At 35.4% G+C, this 19701-nt stretch overlaps 1 protein-coding gene across 1 annotated transcript; it reads left to right on the top strand.

Moving 5' to 3' along the window:
- Positions 1-260: 260 nt before the first annotated feature.
- On the top strand, positions 261-4067 carry LOC116425428 (uncharacterized). The gene is made up of 6 exons (XM_031973115.2): positions 261-562; positions 1396-1573; positions 2455-2639; positions 2795-2851; positions 3457-3560; positions 3635-4067. Exons 1-6 carry the CDS (start codon positions 509-511, stop codon positions 3855-3857), a joined length of 801 nt encoding a protein of 266 aa, XP_031828975.1. The 5' UTR covers positions 261-508; the 3' UTR covers positions 3858-4067.
- Positions 4068-19701: the final 15634 nt, after the last annotated feature.

Consider the following 19701-nt stretch of genomic DNA (forward strand, 5'->3'; position numbering starts at 1 on the left):
GTATTCCTGGCAAATATTACAAATGCGAATATGTGTCATTAATTTTTGAAACATTCTTCGGTTATCATTCTTTCTGACCATTGAATTTTGTATTCCATGGTAATTCTTCATTTTTCTTCGCTTTTTTGTCGAAGACACATGATTTATCGAGGTTCCCTCGCGCCATGTACATATAAAAATTCTACGTCGCGTCTGAACGCGAACTTCAATATCAAGCGTCAAGACAATGGAGCGGATGTTGACGATAGCGGCATGCGAGACATCGCCGGCCTCGAAAAACGCAGGATCAGTCGGTGAAAAGTCGCCTATGCTACCAGTTTCGTGTCCCACTAGTGATCGCTTCTATTTACATTTGATTAACAATAAAATAGTTTCACATATAACAGTCATAAGAAAAAACGAAAGTTAATCTAGATTTTTAGTGAATCCAATATAATCACGAAAATATTAGTAATTTTAAATCACATTGTTCTTCAAAAATAAACAAGGTGTATTATATTTGTGTACGATGAAAGAAGAGATGCACATGTTTACTGTACTTAAAATTTCAATTTTCTTATTGGTAAGTATTCTTTGAAGGATATTATTGGATAGTTAATGTTTCAATTACGATAAATGTGATCGATCGATTAATTGTTCATAATATTTCACAATGTAAACGTAATACGATTGAAGTTTATTCGTGTAGAAGTTTCACTACAAGCTTGATGTGTGCGTTAATTGTTCTATTGAAATTTAGTACCCTTAAAAGTTAAACTAAAAGCTGCCTTCACAGTTGGTTGCTCTCAGGTCACCGGCTTGTCGGAAATCTCAGAGGCAGTCATTGATTACAGAGGAGTTTAACCTTTACTCGTGTTGAATATCGAAGAGATTAGATACTGTTTCCATTCAAAACTAATTACTATCCGATTACGTTTTTTAAATTATACATATGAGAATAAATACAAGAAAGTGGGAACACTTCACTGGTAAAGATAAGAATGTTTTAATACGATTAAAACTATGACTAATGAACGATTTATATAAGATACTTTTTTTTATACGAATAATCAAAATTGGAAGAAATTAATATGTCATTCGTAGAGATATTTTTGAAGCTCTTAAAGCTTCGGGTAATACACAATTGCTGTTTGAAATGGAAAAAGAAATAGAAAAAAGGAGAAAAATATATTACTTTATTAATAAATAATACATAACTATTCTTTTATACTGCAAAATAATAATTTTTACAAGGGAAATGAATATTTGTGAATCAAAGTTAATTTTATTTCACGGAACTGTTTTATAATGAACGTCTAATCGGATTGCGGCTCGAATATTTCAAGCGAATAATCTTATCTATTTAGACATGATACGCTAAGATGGTTAACGTATTTTAATCGTCCGCTTTTACAGATTCTTAACAATGTTTACTGTCAGATGCAATTGTACGAGCAATCCCGTCGGCCTTACTACTATTACAGAAGCCTTGACAAGCAACCTTCAGTGCCTCGCAACAACGATTCCGAGGCCCGTACTCCTTTAAGAATTGCTTGGGGGTGGCCTTTCAACCAACAGAACAGGAAGAAAGATGGTTCGTTACTTCATTGTTCAATAAATACCACAATACCCCAGTTAACGTTCAAGATACGTTCCCAGATATAAAAACGCTTTACTCAACGAGATTCAACAGGACTATTTCCCCACTATTTAAACATTTAAGTAATATTAATAATATTTTCATATTCTATATACATACGCGCGATGAGATTTGCTCTGGTTTCGATTAGAAAAGAACCTTTATATGGGAAATTAAACTTTATGGAAAATTCTTTGGAATTCCTTGTTCAATAACGTGTGCTAATTTTGTTGCAAATTTCAAAGTCTTGATAGTAAAATATTTCTTTATTTTTTTCTGACACATTATTAGACATAAAAGATCTTAACACGTTAACATGTTGGTGATGCTAAACATTTTGTATCTTGCGTTGAGAAAAGTAGATTGCCCTCACGTGCGTATGTATTTACAATTCTAACTCGTGGTGTAAGGTATAGGAAGGTGACACGATATCTCTTTTTGAATTTTATTTGCAATTTATGAAGACGATTTCTTGCATTTAATGAAATATTGTAATCACAGAGGTTGTTACTGAAACAACGCTGGTTGCTAATGTGTTAAATGTTAACCCGTTACCCTACAATATCGTGTCAGACTCGTGAAAAAGGTTTTAAATAGAATTTGACAAATATAAATATCACTTAATTCTTCCAAGTCCAAATTAAATAATATTTTTCTATTATTAATTGTAATGCTTGTAAGTAAACATAGGCATAGGATAAATGTGGAACTGTCTTTTTTTCTAATGAATTATGAATAATAAAATATCTCTGCTGACCGCAATCGGGAGAGAAATTATATGACAAGGGGTTAAATTGACACGTAATTCAAACGGTTTTGTAAATACCATTTTTCAGATACCGATGTGTTGCCGAATGACAAGTTCATTTATCCCGATGATGTATTCGATAAACCTAAACTCGGACCAGCTCCTTCCTGTAATGGACAAACATTCTGCGAAGACGTTCCGGATTACCCGACGTATTTAATAAATGATGCATTCAAAAATCAGAAAATTACACCTTACCAAAGCGTGGACCAAGTTAGTTTTCTTTTAGAAATGTCTTTTTGAACGGTATTTTTTTCCGAATGATATTAGAAATTAATGAGAATATAAAATATTTAATTTGCATAATATTTAATCGGTATTTACTATAAAGCTATACATTTTTTGCTTTTTATTCTTATTTCTCTTAGATTGATCTGACTTTCCGGTTGAATGATTTTACCGGCGAATCGCTGTGTATATCCACTGTGAGTATAATCTGATTTATCTTTTGTACATATTTTTCGCGTCGCAGCTCATTTAAAAATATTCCCAGTACCTTTGAAAAAAATGAAACTTCTTAAAGCATAAAAGATATTGAAAGAGTTATGAAAATTTGTAGCATGTTCAAAAGTAAAATAAACATCTCATTAAGATGTACAAGATTTTCGTTTCTTTTAAGCAGAAAGAACCTTTATGAAAGAAACATATTTGTATCAATTTATTTTCCAAATTTCATTAACAAAGTTGACATTTTGTGTAATTACCACCTTGACTTATAATAATGTGCCAGACTCGCGGTAAAGATTTTAAACAGAATTTAACAAGCATGAATACTACTTGACTTTTTTGAATTCAAATTAAATATCATTCTTCTGTTATCAATTATTATACTTTGAAGCAAAGATTGATATAGAATATGCCTATAATTTTATACTTTTTCTTAATAAATTATTAATGACAAAGTAGTTGTATCGATCATGGTGAGTTAATTTAACAAGGATATTATATATTCTTATCTGAAATCCTCTTTAAATATATATCAGAACATATAGCCAGTAATTCTGTGTGTTACAATTTGATGTTTCTTTAGGAGCAAGTCATCTACCCGAAATCAGCAGAAAATGTAAACAATCAATGGTTGTATATCGTAAACCATCCCAATTATACCCAAGGAGTACGGATCGAGACCTGCAGGTAAGTAAACAAAGGTTAGCAATCGAATTCGATTATCGGATTCTTATGTTTATAATTTTTCCGGGGTTTCTCAGGAAAATGGGCGAAGGATGCAGGCTGATCGAAGGGTTCGCCGAAGGTTACACCACTTCTTGCGAGCAGAAATACATTCACCGAGAGCTCGCAGCGATCGTTAAAGACGGTTCGATTAGTCGTGAATTGTTCCGATTCCCAGCCAGTTGTTGTTGCCACGTTCAATTTGTCGGCACCTCCCTCCGAATGAGGGAGGATAGATCTATCGAGAACTTACAACCCTGAAAACAACATAAGCATAGATCTAATTAATCTAATTATTTAACACCAATTTTACCACTTTTGTATGCTTCTTCTTGCCTGTAATATGAAAATTATTACTATTTAATTTGATTAATGCTGTCGAATCTTCTGAGACTCGTTAATATATCATTATTGCAAATGTCAAAAACTGTTTCCTATTCTTAATGAAAATAATAAATTACGAGAACAAGATTAGAAATATTTATTTAACTATTACTAACTTATACTAAACATTATCAGACTAAATTATTAGTTTTTTGTCTTTGAAATATAGAGAAAAGAATAAAATTTGAGTTGACGATGCAATTAGAAGAAGACTTGGGATGGTGACACAAAATAGGGTGAACGAGTAAGAAGTAATCACCATAAGTCTCCACTCTTCAAGTATAGCACAGAAGTCAAATTTTATCATAGTGTGGAAGTTAGATGATAAGAAAAGAAGAGGTTCGCATAATGTTATAAAAGATCTTGAGGAAGATAAGTCTTGGGATGATGAGTGGAAGTGAGTTGGCTGAAAAGGAAATGTCCTCCATAACATTTAACCCTTGAAACAAAGAAAAGGAGCCAAAAGGTAGAAACCATTGGAAGGATAGCTAGAGAGGAAATGATCTTCATAACGTTATACGGTTGAAACAATAAGGTTTGAACGGTTTTTATAGCCATAAATATATGTAAAGATGACATTTGCGGCGACCCTTAGTAATTCAATGGCAACAGATAACAATTCTAGCCGTGTTTGTATCTAAAATTGGGGGAAAACGGGGAGAGTACATTAAACTAGCAAATATTCAATTACCAATCAATTTTTAAGGGATACAAATTTTAATGTAATTATTGAATAAAATATTTGTTGTTCGTGCACGCTGTCCAGGCAATGTTAGTGGACGTTGCGTAACACTTTCACATGCCGAATTAACTTTGTGTGAAATAGTTGGGATGAGAAAAAGCCTCCTCCTTTTCTCGGTTGAAAGTGGACTGTATTTGTTGATTGACAATGAGTGAAAGAAGTGTGTATGTGTGTACAAAATTGAAGTGTGTGTGTTGTCCAGTGAGTACAGCGTGATTTGTAATTAACTTATATTGTCTACATGTCTATCTTCTTTATCGTGAGTCTAACTCTATATATATATAAAAGTAAACTGACTATCTTGCAGAAGAGCACAGTAATACGTAAATACGTTTGTTTTCACTTCATTGATAATGATTTTGATGTTGTCCTGAGTAATGCTGACATTGACACATGTTATGTTTTTGTGTGAATGTTCGAAGGCACGAACTAAAGTACAAATAAAACGATCACACGTTTTCTCCATTTCCCTGCAAGTTTGACCTTGAATGACCTTGAGCCATAGGTCGTTGAATTCGTCTTAAAACGCACTATTTGATGGTGGATAAAAAAACGTATCATTCCATTTAAAAAAAAAAAGTTGACCTTCACCTCGCCTTGGAGTGTCCACCAGGAAGAATAAAAGTTCCACCACATGATGCCTCCCTTGATATTGAACAACTTTCGTCTGAAACATTTTTACGTATAATCTATATTTTCAGAGATATTTGATTGTGTAACGCTTTATAATTTCCACCCTGTATATAAAAATAGTGGTGCAGGACGGTGTCCTTAGTGTCAAATCGGAAGGCCGAACGATCGGGGTGTTGCCGATAACAGTTTTTTAGCCTACGCCTACATTACTTGTGGTGGAGGTAAGAGGTACGTCGTCCCTTCTGACCTGCAGGCATACAGGTGGCTGCACGCTCGGGGTTTAAGTGGTTGAGCTATCGTTTTTTATGATATGTTAACTGCTGGTCAGTTATGACACCCGATGGGAAAGTGCAGCTATCAATAAAACGCTTCCAAAATTTACTTATATTATGTTAGAAATGAGCGAGCATGATTGTCCATACAATAAATCTACTCGCACCGACGGCTGTGTCGTACCCAAATAAACGGTGCCGGAACATTTGTCATGCCAGAAAATAAAGAGTGAAATTAGTGAATATGAGAAAAATGGAACACTCGATTAAGAAGGTTGAAATGAATTCATATATTTACATATTTATTGAATAATTTATTTATTCTAATCCATTAAAATATATTCGATCTATTAATTTGTTTATTAATGTATTCATTCTTATTTTGCTTATATACAGCTACATTTAGAAAACATTCATAAAGCTATTTTCCCAATCTAGTGCATTGTATTGAATTGAACTTCTGTATCCATTTGTAAATTCTACCTTTAACTTCGAGATAGTTGCAGCGCAACGGCAAGAAGGTAGAGAATAATTTACTAATCTCCGTTGAATACTTATGCGTTTCCGAATCACACATTTCTCGTTCGGCGACTTGATTATTCACGAGTGCTAATCTTCACGTTACCTAGCTGTATCTGCGTTAAATATTCATAGACAAGTAACGTACGAGCATTGCGCCACAAAAGTTTAAATGCACAAATGCCACATAAACCCTAAGACTGTGACTTTTGAGATCTATTATCACAAAATTGCTGCAACAAATTACATTAAAATTCAAACTTTTTATTCATTTTGCTATATAAAGATATATAGTACATATATGTAATGGCGTGCAAGAATTCGTGGCCAGGTCGTGTTTGGACCTTTTCTTACACAATAAAGGCTTTAAGAATTTTTTGTTACTATGATCGTGACATTCAACTTAATTTCACGCACAGACTGTTTTCAAGAAATAAAATGAAATTATTCGTTATTTATCATGTTTACGGCTAATAAAGGTCAGTACTTTTTTTACTCAAAATTTAACGCCCTTTGATATTTTGGCATAAAAAATGTAGTATTTCATTTAGAAAAACGAAGTTGATCTTCATATCTCCGAAACATCTCGGTGTTTCACACAAAGTTGTTTCATACAATGCATACTTTAGAAGTTATTGGGGGTGAACAAGTTACGTGGACCACCCTGTATCCAAAGTTTCCCATATAAAAATATACAAAAATAATAGTTTCCTTATTACTGTATACGAAATATTATACATAATTGTTTTTATTTGTACACATGACGCTACATAAATTTGAGTTTGCATGACAAACATTATCAACGTTATCTTTCAATATTAACAGTATAAGGAGCTTATTTGTTTTTCTGTTGTAACGAAACATTTAAAATTGTCGTGGCATCAACGATACACAACGACTTTCTTTCAGTCTAAATAGCATGTACCTCGTTAAAGCTCAATCTACTGTGTTGTAACTTGGAGACTCGACAGTTGAACAGATCGACTTCAATTTGCAAGCGATTTCGCTATTAATTTCGTTGCAAATCGAGGGAAACCCACGGGAATTAGGAAGAGTTTTGTGTTATCACGTACAAATTGAAGCTTTGAGGATACAGTCGGGGATGCGGGTACACGCACTACGTTTATAAGCGAGTGGAAACTTTTGGTAACAGTAAAACGTAAATTGCTAGTATGAACGCATAAAGCCATGTACGGTATACGTGACTTATAATTATGATGACTTGCAGTATGGCTTATTTAGACGACTCGAAACATTTAAAATGTAGAATATTATTCATGAAATTACTTCCGGTGTATGCAACCTTAGCAGTTTAATTACTATACCAGTTAAAATAGCGGGTTTTAGTTCGTGAAATATGTCCGCAACGTCTACCAATATATTATCGATGTCAAATATTTCTAACGGCCGAAATTTTATATTTTACATAAAGAAAATTAAATTAATTCTATAGATATTGTTATTTAAAGTTATAAAATATATTTAGGAACTCAATTATTCGTTTTAGTTTCAATTTTTCAATATTTCGTTTAGAAGATTTTTTGCATGGAATAGAATATTCCAATTGAGAAATCAAGTATACCCGATATTCAGGTGTATTTAAAAAATTCGAAATTAGGTTAACGTATTTTGTCATGAAAATGAGATTTGAAAAGTAGATATATTGATACTACATTAATAATGTTCTTGTTGATTTTGAAATTTCCACTCTATTGCCGAATGCTGTGAAAAGAATGTGTGCTTAAACAAAAATTCAATTACTCGGTATTAAAATTGGTGAACGGGATTTATTTGTTTACTACGCATTTCGAAATAATACTATCCACAACGGTGACTGATGCAGAAAATATATTAAAAATGTAAAATCTGAAAACAGATGGAAGAATGCTTTAAAAAAAAACGCTGCAAATACACCATGCAATTTCACTCGGTATGCAATGTGTAATACAGCTTCAAAATACATTGAATACAGCGCGATTCAGTTAGGAATTCTTATTACCACATAACGATCCCTGAATTATTCAGATTCATATACCGGCAAGTTACGAGGCCATTATGTTAATGCAATTTCCCGAAAAATAACTACTCTTTAATAAGCACTTTTCGTATTGCGAACTTCTGGTTACATCATCATCAAGTATTCTTTTTGTGAATCCCACGCAATGTACGAGTGGTCGTAGGTAAAGATTTAATTAAATAGAATGCAATGAAATAATATATCGCGATTTCCTGCAATTCCTGGCTTGTTTTAAAACAGACTAATTTTTTTTGAAAAAAAGTAAATTGAAACTGTGAAACGAAATTTTTCCACAAAGAACGCGTAAATACAGTCAATTGAATATCCCCGTTATTTATACACACGTATTTCACTTTTCTTACGTACTTCGCCTTTGTTTATTTCAATATTTATGACACGGATATCTTCCTGTTTGCTATGTTACATAAATTTGTCAGTACAGGTGACTGCACAAAGTTCGCAGCCAAATCGTTGTAACTAAAATTTGTTGGATCGTCCCTTTGATAGACGTATCGAGAAAATCGAGTTAACACTTATTATTTATATCCGTAATTACTTTAATCAGTATAAGTTTCGTGCCTGCTAACGACAACAGAATGACGTTAACTTACCGATCACCGAAACACGAATATCTTACAATACATTAAAGAGACACTTGTTGCGCTGAATATAATGTTTTCAAAAACTACATTACACACGAACCGTGAACGCTACATCCAAATATATCCAATCTATCTATCTAGATATCTACATCCAAATATCAGTGTATTTTTAACCTCACGAACTAAAATTGAATATATAATTAAAGTCTATACTTACCACTGTTAACCACTTAATGCACATCTTTGTAACATATACGAGAACGACGAATGGTTAAAGGACAATATTGAACCTCATTTATCTAAATTCATTACCCGATTTTACTTTTTCTGTACAGAAAGGAAACTTCCATCACGGGGAATGAAATGGCAACAGTTTTGTGTTAATAATCAAATGGAAACATGAGTAATTGTTGATTTGAAATTCGCAATGGAGTCCATTAATGAATTAATAAACTCGTAGCTCGAAAGAGTTTGAGAAACATTGATCAAAGCGTGTTGTTTTCTAGATACATTCATTTTCTGAGGCGTGTAATTAACCAAGGAACACGCTCTGTTTCACTTCGAGCAGAATAAAAAGATACGGCCTGACGTGGCAAACAATTTTGAATTATTAATATCCGGGCTAGAATTCTGACAGTAGCGACGCGCACGAGAGAATGGACTTAGAGAAGCTGGCAGTGTCGAAAAGGCCGACGTCAGATTTGAATTGGTAAATGTTGAAAGGGAAAGATTTGAGAATATCTTCGCACGGCCGAGAATCTTCGGAGGATAACACATTCCGCTAGAAACGGAAGGATGTCTTTTATCCTCATCGAGCTGCCAATCTCGCGGAGGGTCGAATTTCCAGAGCAATACGTCAATGGCTACTAACTTGGCATACATAACATCATAAGGGCAGAAACGGTCGTGCGGAAGGTTGGATTTTTCTTTTCCGGTCCCGAGTAATCCCTAATAATTCATGATCTCGAATCACATTTCGCAAAGTAGTAATATCACCATATTTTCAGGGAGCCTACGAGTTCCTTGATTTACCACGAATATACAAACGTTATCCTCATTACCTACGTACAACTGGTGGTGCACAGAATTATATATAGCATGTTAATTGTTATATATTATGACATTCCATATTATACGCCTCCCACGTTAGCTCCATCGGCTGCCAAGATAAAAATGCACAGGGGTAAGGGAATTCTTCCATTCATGATGTTCCGGCCGCATCGACTTTCGATGTATGGTCATTATTAGCGTACAGCAGTAACAAAGGACGGAAGCGAGACCGAATGTGATGAAGTGAGACGCAACGATAGAAAACAAAATTCTCTATAGTTCCGTCTTGCTGCGTCGCATTTTAATTTGTTTTACTTATTCTTTTATCCTTTATCCTTTTCACGGTGCTGCTACTTCCACCGTCTCTGTGGCAACGACACAATGTGTCGATGTTTATTGGGGAACGCGGAAGGCTTACGTCGTAAAGGAAACTTATTTATTTATTCAATAAAACTTCATAACAATGCAATTTTTATTTATTCACAGACATAAATATTTTTATAAATACATTTACTATATGAAGTACATCTATAAAATTTATGTAAGAAATTATTTTAATTATACATTTGCAGAAAATTGTTCAATAGTTTTGATTTTAATAATTGAAACTTTTACGAATAAAATTGAACTTCGATATACATTTTTATTTAAACTATAGTATTTATAACAAAATTTTTAGGTACTCAGAATTAAAATGTATAACACACTTTTAGATATTCTTTTGAACTTACATGTAATAATTTTGCTTAAGTCTGTGCAAATAAATATAAATAAATAAATAAAAAACGTGTTCTTTTTTATTTTTTTGTCTCAATATTACATTTTTGTAAATACTCATAATTTCTTATAGGCATTTATCAGAATATTAAACAGAATTCACAATTTTAAAGTACAATAAAATATAAATACTAAGAATGTACACAATTTACTCGCATAATATAATTAGCGAAGTTTTTATAACTTTTCGAACAATTAATTTTTATATTTGGAAAAATCGGAGCTATTGTCCCATGTAAATCTTGAAAATTATTTTGCATGAAATTTTTAATCACTCATCTGTAAAGTGCATACCTCACAACATGAATATACCATTTAACAATTCTTCTCGCCTTCGACCTCGAAAACTGAATAATTTTTCGTTTATTTTAATTATGCACCGTAATAGTGAACATACTAAGAAGCACACAAGTTAAAAAATTCTTTCCATCGTCCACGAAAAACGTAAATATTGTTTAAATACTTACCTATCGGTGATTGCATATTTTAAATTTAAAGTACAAAATTATAGCAGCCAATTAGTTGCCCAGGTCGCACCACGTGGAAATTACTGCGAGTGGAGACACGGAAAGGTGGATGGAAATTGAATTCCATCGACCTCCCTTTTTAATTTTAAATATTATGACCAACGCACTTATTACTATCAACACTTAGTAATAATCCCACGGCGGCTGTTTTCTGTCTTAAGCCTGAAATGATGAAGTTACCCACAGCGGCCGATCGATGTCTTCTTTCGCACGTTTAATTCTAACTTAGTTTAGCCTTAACAGATAACTTAAATTACACATTCATCGCAGTAGGAAATGGAGCGAATCAAGGAAGAAGTCCTTCATTCGCGCATGAGATGAATCAGAGAAGCAGTTTCTGATTCAACAAGATTAAAATGAGGGATAAAATCTAAATTCTAACATACTTTCGCGTTATAAAACTATGCATTGGTCGCAATATGCCGAGCAATTATCGGACCAAAAAGCAAAGGGAGCGAATTAAGAAAGAAGTCCTTGATTCGACAATTGGAGAAATCAGAGAAGAAGTCTCTGATTGAAAACAGGCAAAATCACGGTGACGCGAGCAAAGCGCGATCAACCAGTCAGAACCACAGTCCCGAGTTACGGTGCTCTTCCTCTTTCGGATCAGCGGATGGACACGTACTCTTCTTAGGCGCCCGTTAACTTCCCAACGCCCGGCCCTGTGGCAGAACCACAGGACTAGGGGCGGTTTACGAAGAAGTAGGATCCTAGGAAGAGCAATGCCGTGAGTCGTCGGCGCGAGCACCATCCGGCTCACGGTGTGACCGTCATGATTTTACTCGCGAGTCCGAACACCGAGATACGTGAACTGCAGAACTGACTGGCGCCACACGGCCCGATGCACTTGCAAACATGGCCAAGTGAACCGGAGAAGATGGAGACACGCGAAATCAGAGAATGAAGCTAAAGAATAACTACTCGGCATATTTTACACGATTCGCAGCCATTGGCCTAGCCCCATCCTCGACAGGGACTACTCTGTCGATGCTACTAGTTTCCAGGCCCACCACGTGGAGGTTGCTGCGAGAGGAGACCCAAGGGAGGTGGATGGAAATTCAATTCCATCGACCTTCGGTTCTAATTCTAAACCTTATTTTAAACGCAATTATCAATTTCGCACTTAAAAATAATCCCACGGCGGCTGTCTTCTTTCTTGAGTCTGAAATGATGAGGTATCCCACGGTGGATGACCGACGTCTTCTTTCGCTCGCTTAATTCTAACGCAGCTTAGCCGACGTATGACTTACACTATACAATCATCGCAGTAAAGGGAGTGAATCAAGGATGAAGTCCTTGATTCGAGCATCAGGCGAATCAGGGAAGAAGTCCCTGATTCAGCAAGAGCAAAATTGGGGATACAATCTTACTTCTAACATAGTTTCGCCTTATAAGACTACGCATTGGTCGCAGATATGCCGAGCAATTATCGGACCAAGAAGCAAAGGGAGCGAATCAAGGAAGAAGTCCTTGATGTACAGTGCCCACTCTGTACATTATACGTGCTATACTTTGGACCGAGTGTATTCTTCGAATAGCAGAGTTGCATGATAAATGGTTGCTTCTGTCTTCTACCTCCAGAGAATGCCATTTTCTAATTTTGTCAGTTCCCTATACAACAGAAGCTGTCTTACTTGATTAGTAGATGAATATAATGTAAGAAACGTAGCCTAAAACGAAGGGTACAATTTTTACTTACAATTAGCTGTATAATATTCCCTGAAACAGAAACGCAAAAGATTAAATAAATTAAATTAGAATTCAAATTAAAATATATACCATTTCTCCCATATTTTTCCATCCTGTATCCCTCTCAAATTCCTCTGAAACAGTAACTCACTTGATTAGATAGTAAATTTTGTTTAAGTATATGAATCTGAATGGAAGGAGAGATGTTTAGAAAATGGGAATGTCCACTCTGTATATCATACATGCCGTCAAAATCCCGAGAGTGGACTATTTCATTCGGAACACTAATTTACGGAACATACAAGTAATTCAATAATATACGCGAGAGGTGCGTTACTGTTCGCCACGCTAATTAATAAAATATGCAAAGATTTCAATAAGAAACGCGGAAAGTGTATGATTAATCGCAATGCTACTTTACAAATATCTCTAATTTATTTAATATGAAATGAATAACTCGCGTGCACCAGTTTCATTATACGCAACACTACATTTAAGAACGTGGGGCAGCCATTTTGGCTGCGGATAGTACTGCGCAGCTGTTTTAGCTGCGAAGAACCACTGTTTGCAGTAATCATTGCAAACTGCTTTGTGGTTCTTATGATTCCAGCATATTTTTGAGCATTTAATACAACGCAACTCTAAGACGACGCGAAAAATCATTGTCGCGACACTAAGAAGAACGCGGTCTATCGATTTCGCAACGCTACTTTAATAAACGAACATTGTACGTAATAAATTACGTTCTATCAAACGCGTTTATTTAATTATTCGCAACGCTATCTCAAAATTAAAAGAACTTTGTGGTAGTTAACATAATTATGCTTTATATTTAACAGTATTAAAATCAAACGCGATCGATGATTGTAACATGGAAAGTTAATTTTAAAGCAATTTCAAAAGACAAGTATTAAAAACTACTCTAATCGAAATCGCGATTATATCATTCGGAACTCTAATCCAAAGCGTAATGTTTGTCTCGCAACGCTAATTAAAAATCGCGAAATGCTCATTGCTGGACGTTGGGGCGGCTATGGCCAGCTCAATGTAACTACAACTATTTCTACTACTACCACCACCATTTCTACTGAAGCTAAAGTGAGTACAGTGACAAAGTAGTAACATAAAATGACGCTCCATCTCCATGCTAAGATGGAGCGCCATTAGTAGTTGCCCTCTTGAGCGACATTTTGTCGGGGCCTCTTCGGCATACGCCTCTTCGTTTCTTCGGCAGTCCGCCATTTCTGAAACCCTGAGCTTGCTCGATAGCGGAAGGCCAATGACTCTGGACCAGTCATCTACCTTTCGACAGTGCAATCGAGCAATTTCGAACGTTTCGCCTAATCGAGCCTAGTACCGATCGCGATCGCGGTATCTATGTGGAACTTGAAAAGTCGAGGTAAAGGTTGATCAGCAAACGGCATGCTCCGTTTTGCTGTCAACTTTGGACCGATTTTTTAAGTTCCCCGGTAACTGACCATCGCGCAGAAACGACGGCCTGCACCGGCCCCTGCCTACTTAAATCTAACATTCATTCCAGAGAGTATGCTACCTGCCTACCTACAGCTATATTTAAAAAAGGGGCAAAAGACTCATTCTCACAAACACACATCAATCCACGATTGTCACTGATGCACCCGGGTGCGAATGAACCTCTAGAGAGAACGTTCCGGGACGTTCGCTAACAACCCCATTCATACTCTAATTTATCAATTCCTGAAATCGACTGGCAATGGCTAACGATCTTTGAGAAAATATTTTACTAGGCACGAACAATTCATTGAAATCGAGATAATTCTACTGTTCTCTGCGTCATTGGGAAACGTATGGACGATCAAACTATTCTAACATGTTAATATTCGTACTCTACTGAGTAAGGGAATAAGGACATGTGTGTATATATTCCACAAACAATTTATTTATTTCATTTACAGTAACTGGAATATATATGTATAAAGAGTATGTATGATATTATAAAGTCCGACGCATTTCCACTTCCTAACCACACACACACACAAGTGGATAATACGTCGGGCACGATACGTTAGCCATTGCCCATCGCTCACATGTTTAAATAATAACAATTTCATCATGCCCATTGCTCTCACCCTCCCAAGTAGCACCTGGGCACGTGAGAGAGTTCGAGCAACGAACATGGAAAAAATATCCTGAAAATCCTAGCTATAAAATAATGTTAGTTTCTAATTTTTCTGACGGACTAATGTTCTTTGGTTTTCAACCATTACTATAATTGACTCAGAATTAAGAATTTAATTCTCTAACTTTATATATGGTAAGTCTACTAATACATGAAAATTGTAATATGCAAAAAAAAAAATAACAGACATTGAAATTTAATGGAAAATGAGACTTTAAGTAAAATTTCAATAAGAATGAATCTATTTTACACTTTTAACACATTTTCAAAAATCCTCAGGTGATCCCTTTGTCGAAGCAGCTATTTCTAATATCAGAAGAATGTTTTACAAGTAGTTGCTTCGATTCAGAGACCTACCCGTCGCGAAATGTTTTCTTGTACGATATTTACTATGATATTCCAGCGATTGAATAAACCTTAACGCGAATAATCAATCATTTCAATCGATTGTATCTTAGTCGAACTGTAGGAATCGAAAACTAGAGTGAACCTATTGACACAATTAATGTACCACTAAGTTCTCAGTCATATTATCTTAATATTCAATGTCGAAGGTTGTGTTATGTCTTATATACGAAACTACAAGGTAAATTTACGTTGCTTGTAATTCGGTAAAAAGTCAAAGCATTTGCAGTTAACGATAAACGCGACGTACAAGAAAACGCTACCCTATCTAACAAATAAATTAATAAATGCTACTACTCTCGGGTATGCCTCGCGAGGCATATCCGAGATCACTGCACTCACAAAATCAAAGACTACTAAAGTGGTACCACCAGCCACCGGTGCCGTTACGGACCATTCGTCCTACGACATGATCGGTGACTGGAGTGAAAAAAGAGCATGCGACTCACCGATCGCTGTTCGCAATCGGTACATAACCTAGGAGGAGCCGAGGACCATTGGCATTCATCAATACTGGCCACCATAGATCTGCATTACTCTCTACTGATCGGTGGTAGTCAGTACTGGTCACCAGTGTTCCAGAGGAAAGGTAGGAGTAGACCACTGATGCCCAGAGAGGTCCAGGATAGCCCAGGATAGCCCAGGATAGCCCAGGATATCCCAGGATATCCCAGGATATCCCAGGATAGTCCAGGATATCCCAGGATAGTCCAGGATAGTCCAGGATAGTCCAGGATAGTCCAGGAAGCACCAGGAAGCACCAGGCGAGCTCAGGAGGGTCTCCTGGTCCTCTCCGATCCTCTCCGATCCTCCCCGTTCAGGAGGTCGCGGCGAACTGAGCCCTCGGCTGTCAAGACCATCCTTATAAGGTCGAAGGTCCCCACCTTAGTCCCGACCTCCTTGATGTCAACTTTACAAACAATTCCTTGTTTAACCGTTTGCACTTGACGATATTATAGGAACCTTGATTTTTTTATTAATACATTGCGCGCCAGCCCCGCGATAGTGGGGGACTTTTAGTCTATTATTTAATTGTTAATCCTACGTTAATGTAACATTTTACATACGTATAACACAAATCCAAAGTAAAATTGCAATATCTAATTCCTTACAGCTTAAATGCACAACCTTGGGTTAGCATAACAGGACTTTGACTTTCGCCGGTTGACGTAGCCAAGGTGCACGCCTCACTCGAGCCCCTCGAGCTGCTGCAGCCCTTTCGATGACTTAAGATTTTGCCTCATAATTCTTAAAAATTAATGAAGTATACTTCGAGCGGCAAAAGTGTACCATTGTGGGGATGTACTAATACTGCGATTTCAAAAGATGTGATTACTAAATAAGGTTGAACTCAAAAAAAGAGGAAATTATTAAATATATTCTCGATGAAAGTTCTGTGGTACAATTGTTAATGTGTGTCGCGTCGCAGACTCCAAGTCGCGTTCTCTCGGTTTTGATTCATTGAGAAATGCGGCGGGTGGCTTCAGCAGTAATTATACGTATTGTTAGACTTTCAAAAGAGACTAGGAATAATATCTCATTATCTATCTCTCGTCTTGCGTAACCCGAAATGAACCCCGATGAGCAAGTCGATGGACCTTATATAGAAATGGACCAAAGCTAATACTGGGGGTATGTGTGTGCCCGACTGGATTTTCTCGTCGATGGATCCCTGCGAGGGAGTTAGAATTTTGTATGTACGAAAGACCTCCCCTGAGGCAGCATTAAGTTTCCAGAAGAAGGAAAAGTAACGCAGGAGAACTCCATACGTAACAGCCCTGCAATATGATGGGTAACCAAAGTAAAAAAAGAACATGCGACTCATTGTTCGTTGTCGTATTCCGGTCATAGCTCCAGAAAAACAGGAAGTATTATTTAGCATGGATGGCCACTGATCTGCATCGTTCCTCAGATTCTATAAGATTATATGGATTCAAAAGGGATCTTTAACCCGGTGTTACTAGAATCGGCTTGACTGATTTTATGTATGTAAAATAAATATGTGTTTTTAAAGCTTACATTAGCTTTTCTTTTCAATATTTTGTTTTCTTCTATATTAATGTACTCTGCTTACGCAATTTTCACTCGCATAAATAAAGCGGTAAGTCAATAAGTATATATCTCACATGTCAAACCATCGCGGATGAATGTTTGAAAAAGATTAAACGCGTAGCACGCTCGCTAATGATAAACATGAAACATATTTTTTCTCTCAAGGAAAAAGAAATGAAACGGTGTTAACCGTGTGTCTCGTCGCGAATTATAATACAAATCGCGAAATAACCGTAACAGCGCGACGCTTCGCGTGCTACGGTGCCACCGCCTTAAGTGGTTAACGCGATAAATGGGGAAGCTGTTGTACACTTAACTGTTTAGAAACGATTTACCTCGACTAATCTTAATTAATAAAGTAGCTTTATTATTAAGAAGTGTATTTTTTGTGTAGTAAACACGTAACAATAACAGTTTTCTTTAAAGTTATATATAAAAATTAGTTTTTCATAGTCATAGAGTTATGTATTATTTATTGATATTCATTAAGTAATTGTATATAGTCATATATAACTTTTTGAAGTTACATATTAAAGTTTTGTTTAAATATTGATCATTTAATCACATATGGAATGTTTCGTTAATTTCTAATTCTGTTAATAAAGTTATCATAAAGTATTGTACAATTTGATCAATACCTGCTTAATACATTTCGCATAAAATTGATTTGAATTAATATACTTAAAGAATTACTTTGCTCATTGTGACACCAAAAATTATTTACTGTGATATATATGAAAGATATGTAAATAACTTCAAGAAAACTGTTTCATAGAATGATATATTTGGTATTTAAGGAGAAAGGTTTGGTGAGAGACGGCGCAGCATCTGCCAAAGTTTTAATAAACTTTTTTTTTCTGGACCCTAAATCTACGTTGATATTACGTTGCTAGGAGACAATGCAATCCCTCGGTGGAAGAATCTCATTCATGGTCGTCTCCTACGTCGTAGTTCATGAGCTTTCTCGAATCGAAACTTTTTAAACGGACTATATGGACTTACAATACTATTAATGGCATCTTTTCGCTCATTATAAATATAAGTCGACCTTACAAAAGCATGAAATAACAATTTCTATTCGAGAAACAATGCCAATTAGAAATGTATAGCCGGAGGTCACAATGTTTCATATTAATCTTGTTATAAACGATGATTGGATTTATTGAATACCGATCGTGTTACAAATGAAATTCTGGTACTTGATACTGAAATTGGAAAAGGTAAAAAACTAAAAAGGTTTGTAATTAACTGTAGTTTTAAGCCTGAGCAAAACAACTTTAACAACTTGTATTTGTTTTATAAAATCAGCAGTACACCCGTGACTCGTTGCGTAAACTCATAAATTGATACAGCTGGTGGCGTAACACCAGTATATTTATTATATAAATGGGTTAAATTAAATTTGTAGTTTTTAAATTAAATTTACTTTCAATTTAAGTTTATCATGCGAATTACAGAGAAATTGTTGGGGAAATTTTCAATACTTTTGTTGCAGCTATTTTCTGTAACTATCAAGTACCAGAGTTTTAGAATTTCGACATTTCTAGTAGTTCAAGTGAAAATAACTTTTTGAGCGTCGTTAAATTCCTTTGGAGGTATATGAATATGCATTGTCGTAAGATGAATGAATTTCGAGATGCATTTATTCAAGATTATTGACCAGTGCTCTTCAAACGTCAAAACTTTTCGTGCTTTCCCTTCGATCCCTTTGGGAAACGAATCAATATTTCAAACCACGTCAACAACGTTTACGAGTAAGAGTCAGAGACCTGTTATCTGATGAATTTTCAAATAATTATTTTGCAATCGCGTGATTGGTGAATTATTACAAAATGCAGTATCGATATTATCGAATAAATGGTAAAGCCATTTAGTTAATGAGGTTGCGTCGTAAACGGCTTTACCAATTCTTAAAATCTAATTGAGTTGCCTGCTAAAAAGGAGGGCCCTCTGTAAACGATGATGGCGGAAACATCTCTGAGAAAAATTAATTAGCAAAGATGGCCAGCACAAATGAAACCTCTTGGGACGGCGAAAATTTCTAAAGATCTCGGATTTGTCGGATATTGGACATGAAAGAAAACCGAACAAAATTTTGATAATGTACGACTGGCATTTATTATTCCGCAAGAAAATAAAATCCATATATTTGACTGTCTCAACCATTGTTTGATTTTGTTGGAAATAAACGATATAGGGGAAAAATCGTGAATTTTACGTTTACGATTTGACACTACGTGTAGAATCACGTCCATTTTTGGGAAATAAATTACACATT

The sequence above is a fragment of the Nomia melanderi genome, chromosome 4 (assembly GCF_051020985.1).
Source record: "Nomia melanderi isolate GNS246 chromosome 4, iyNomMela1, whole genome shotgun sequence".
Taxonomy (NCBI): domain Eukaryota; kingdom Metazoa; phylum Arthropoda; class Insecta; order Hymenoptera; family Halictidae; genus Nomia; species Nomia melanderi.

What these genes read in the sequence shown, in the direction of transcription:
- LOC116425428 (XM_031973115.2), top strand. Translation starts at nt 509, where the DNA reads ATGAAAGAAGAGATGCACATGTTTACTGTACTTAAAATTTCAATTTTC. An exon ending in ACAGAACAGGAAGAAAGATG is followed by an intron (nt 1,574 to 2,454) that starts GTTCGTTACTTC and finishes ACCATTTTTCAG; the next exon opens with ATACCGATGTGTTGCCGAAT. An exon ending in AATCGCTGTGTATATCCACT is followed by an intron (nt 2,852 to 3,456) that starts GTGAGTATAATC and finishes ATGTTTCTTTAG; the next exon opens with GAGCAAGTCATCTACCCGAA.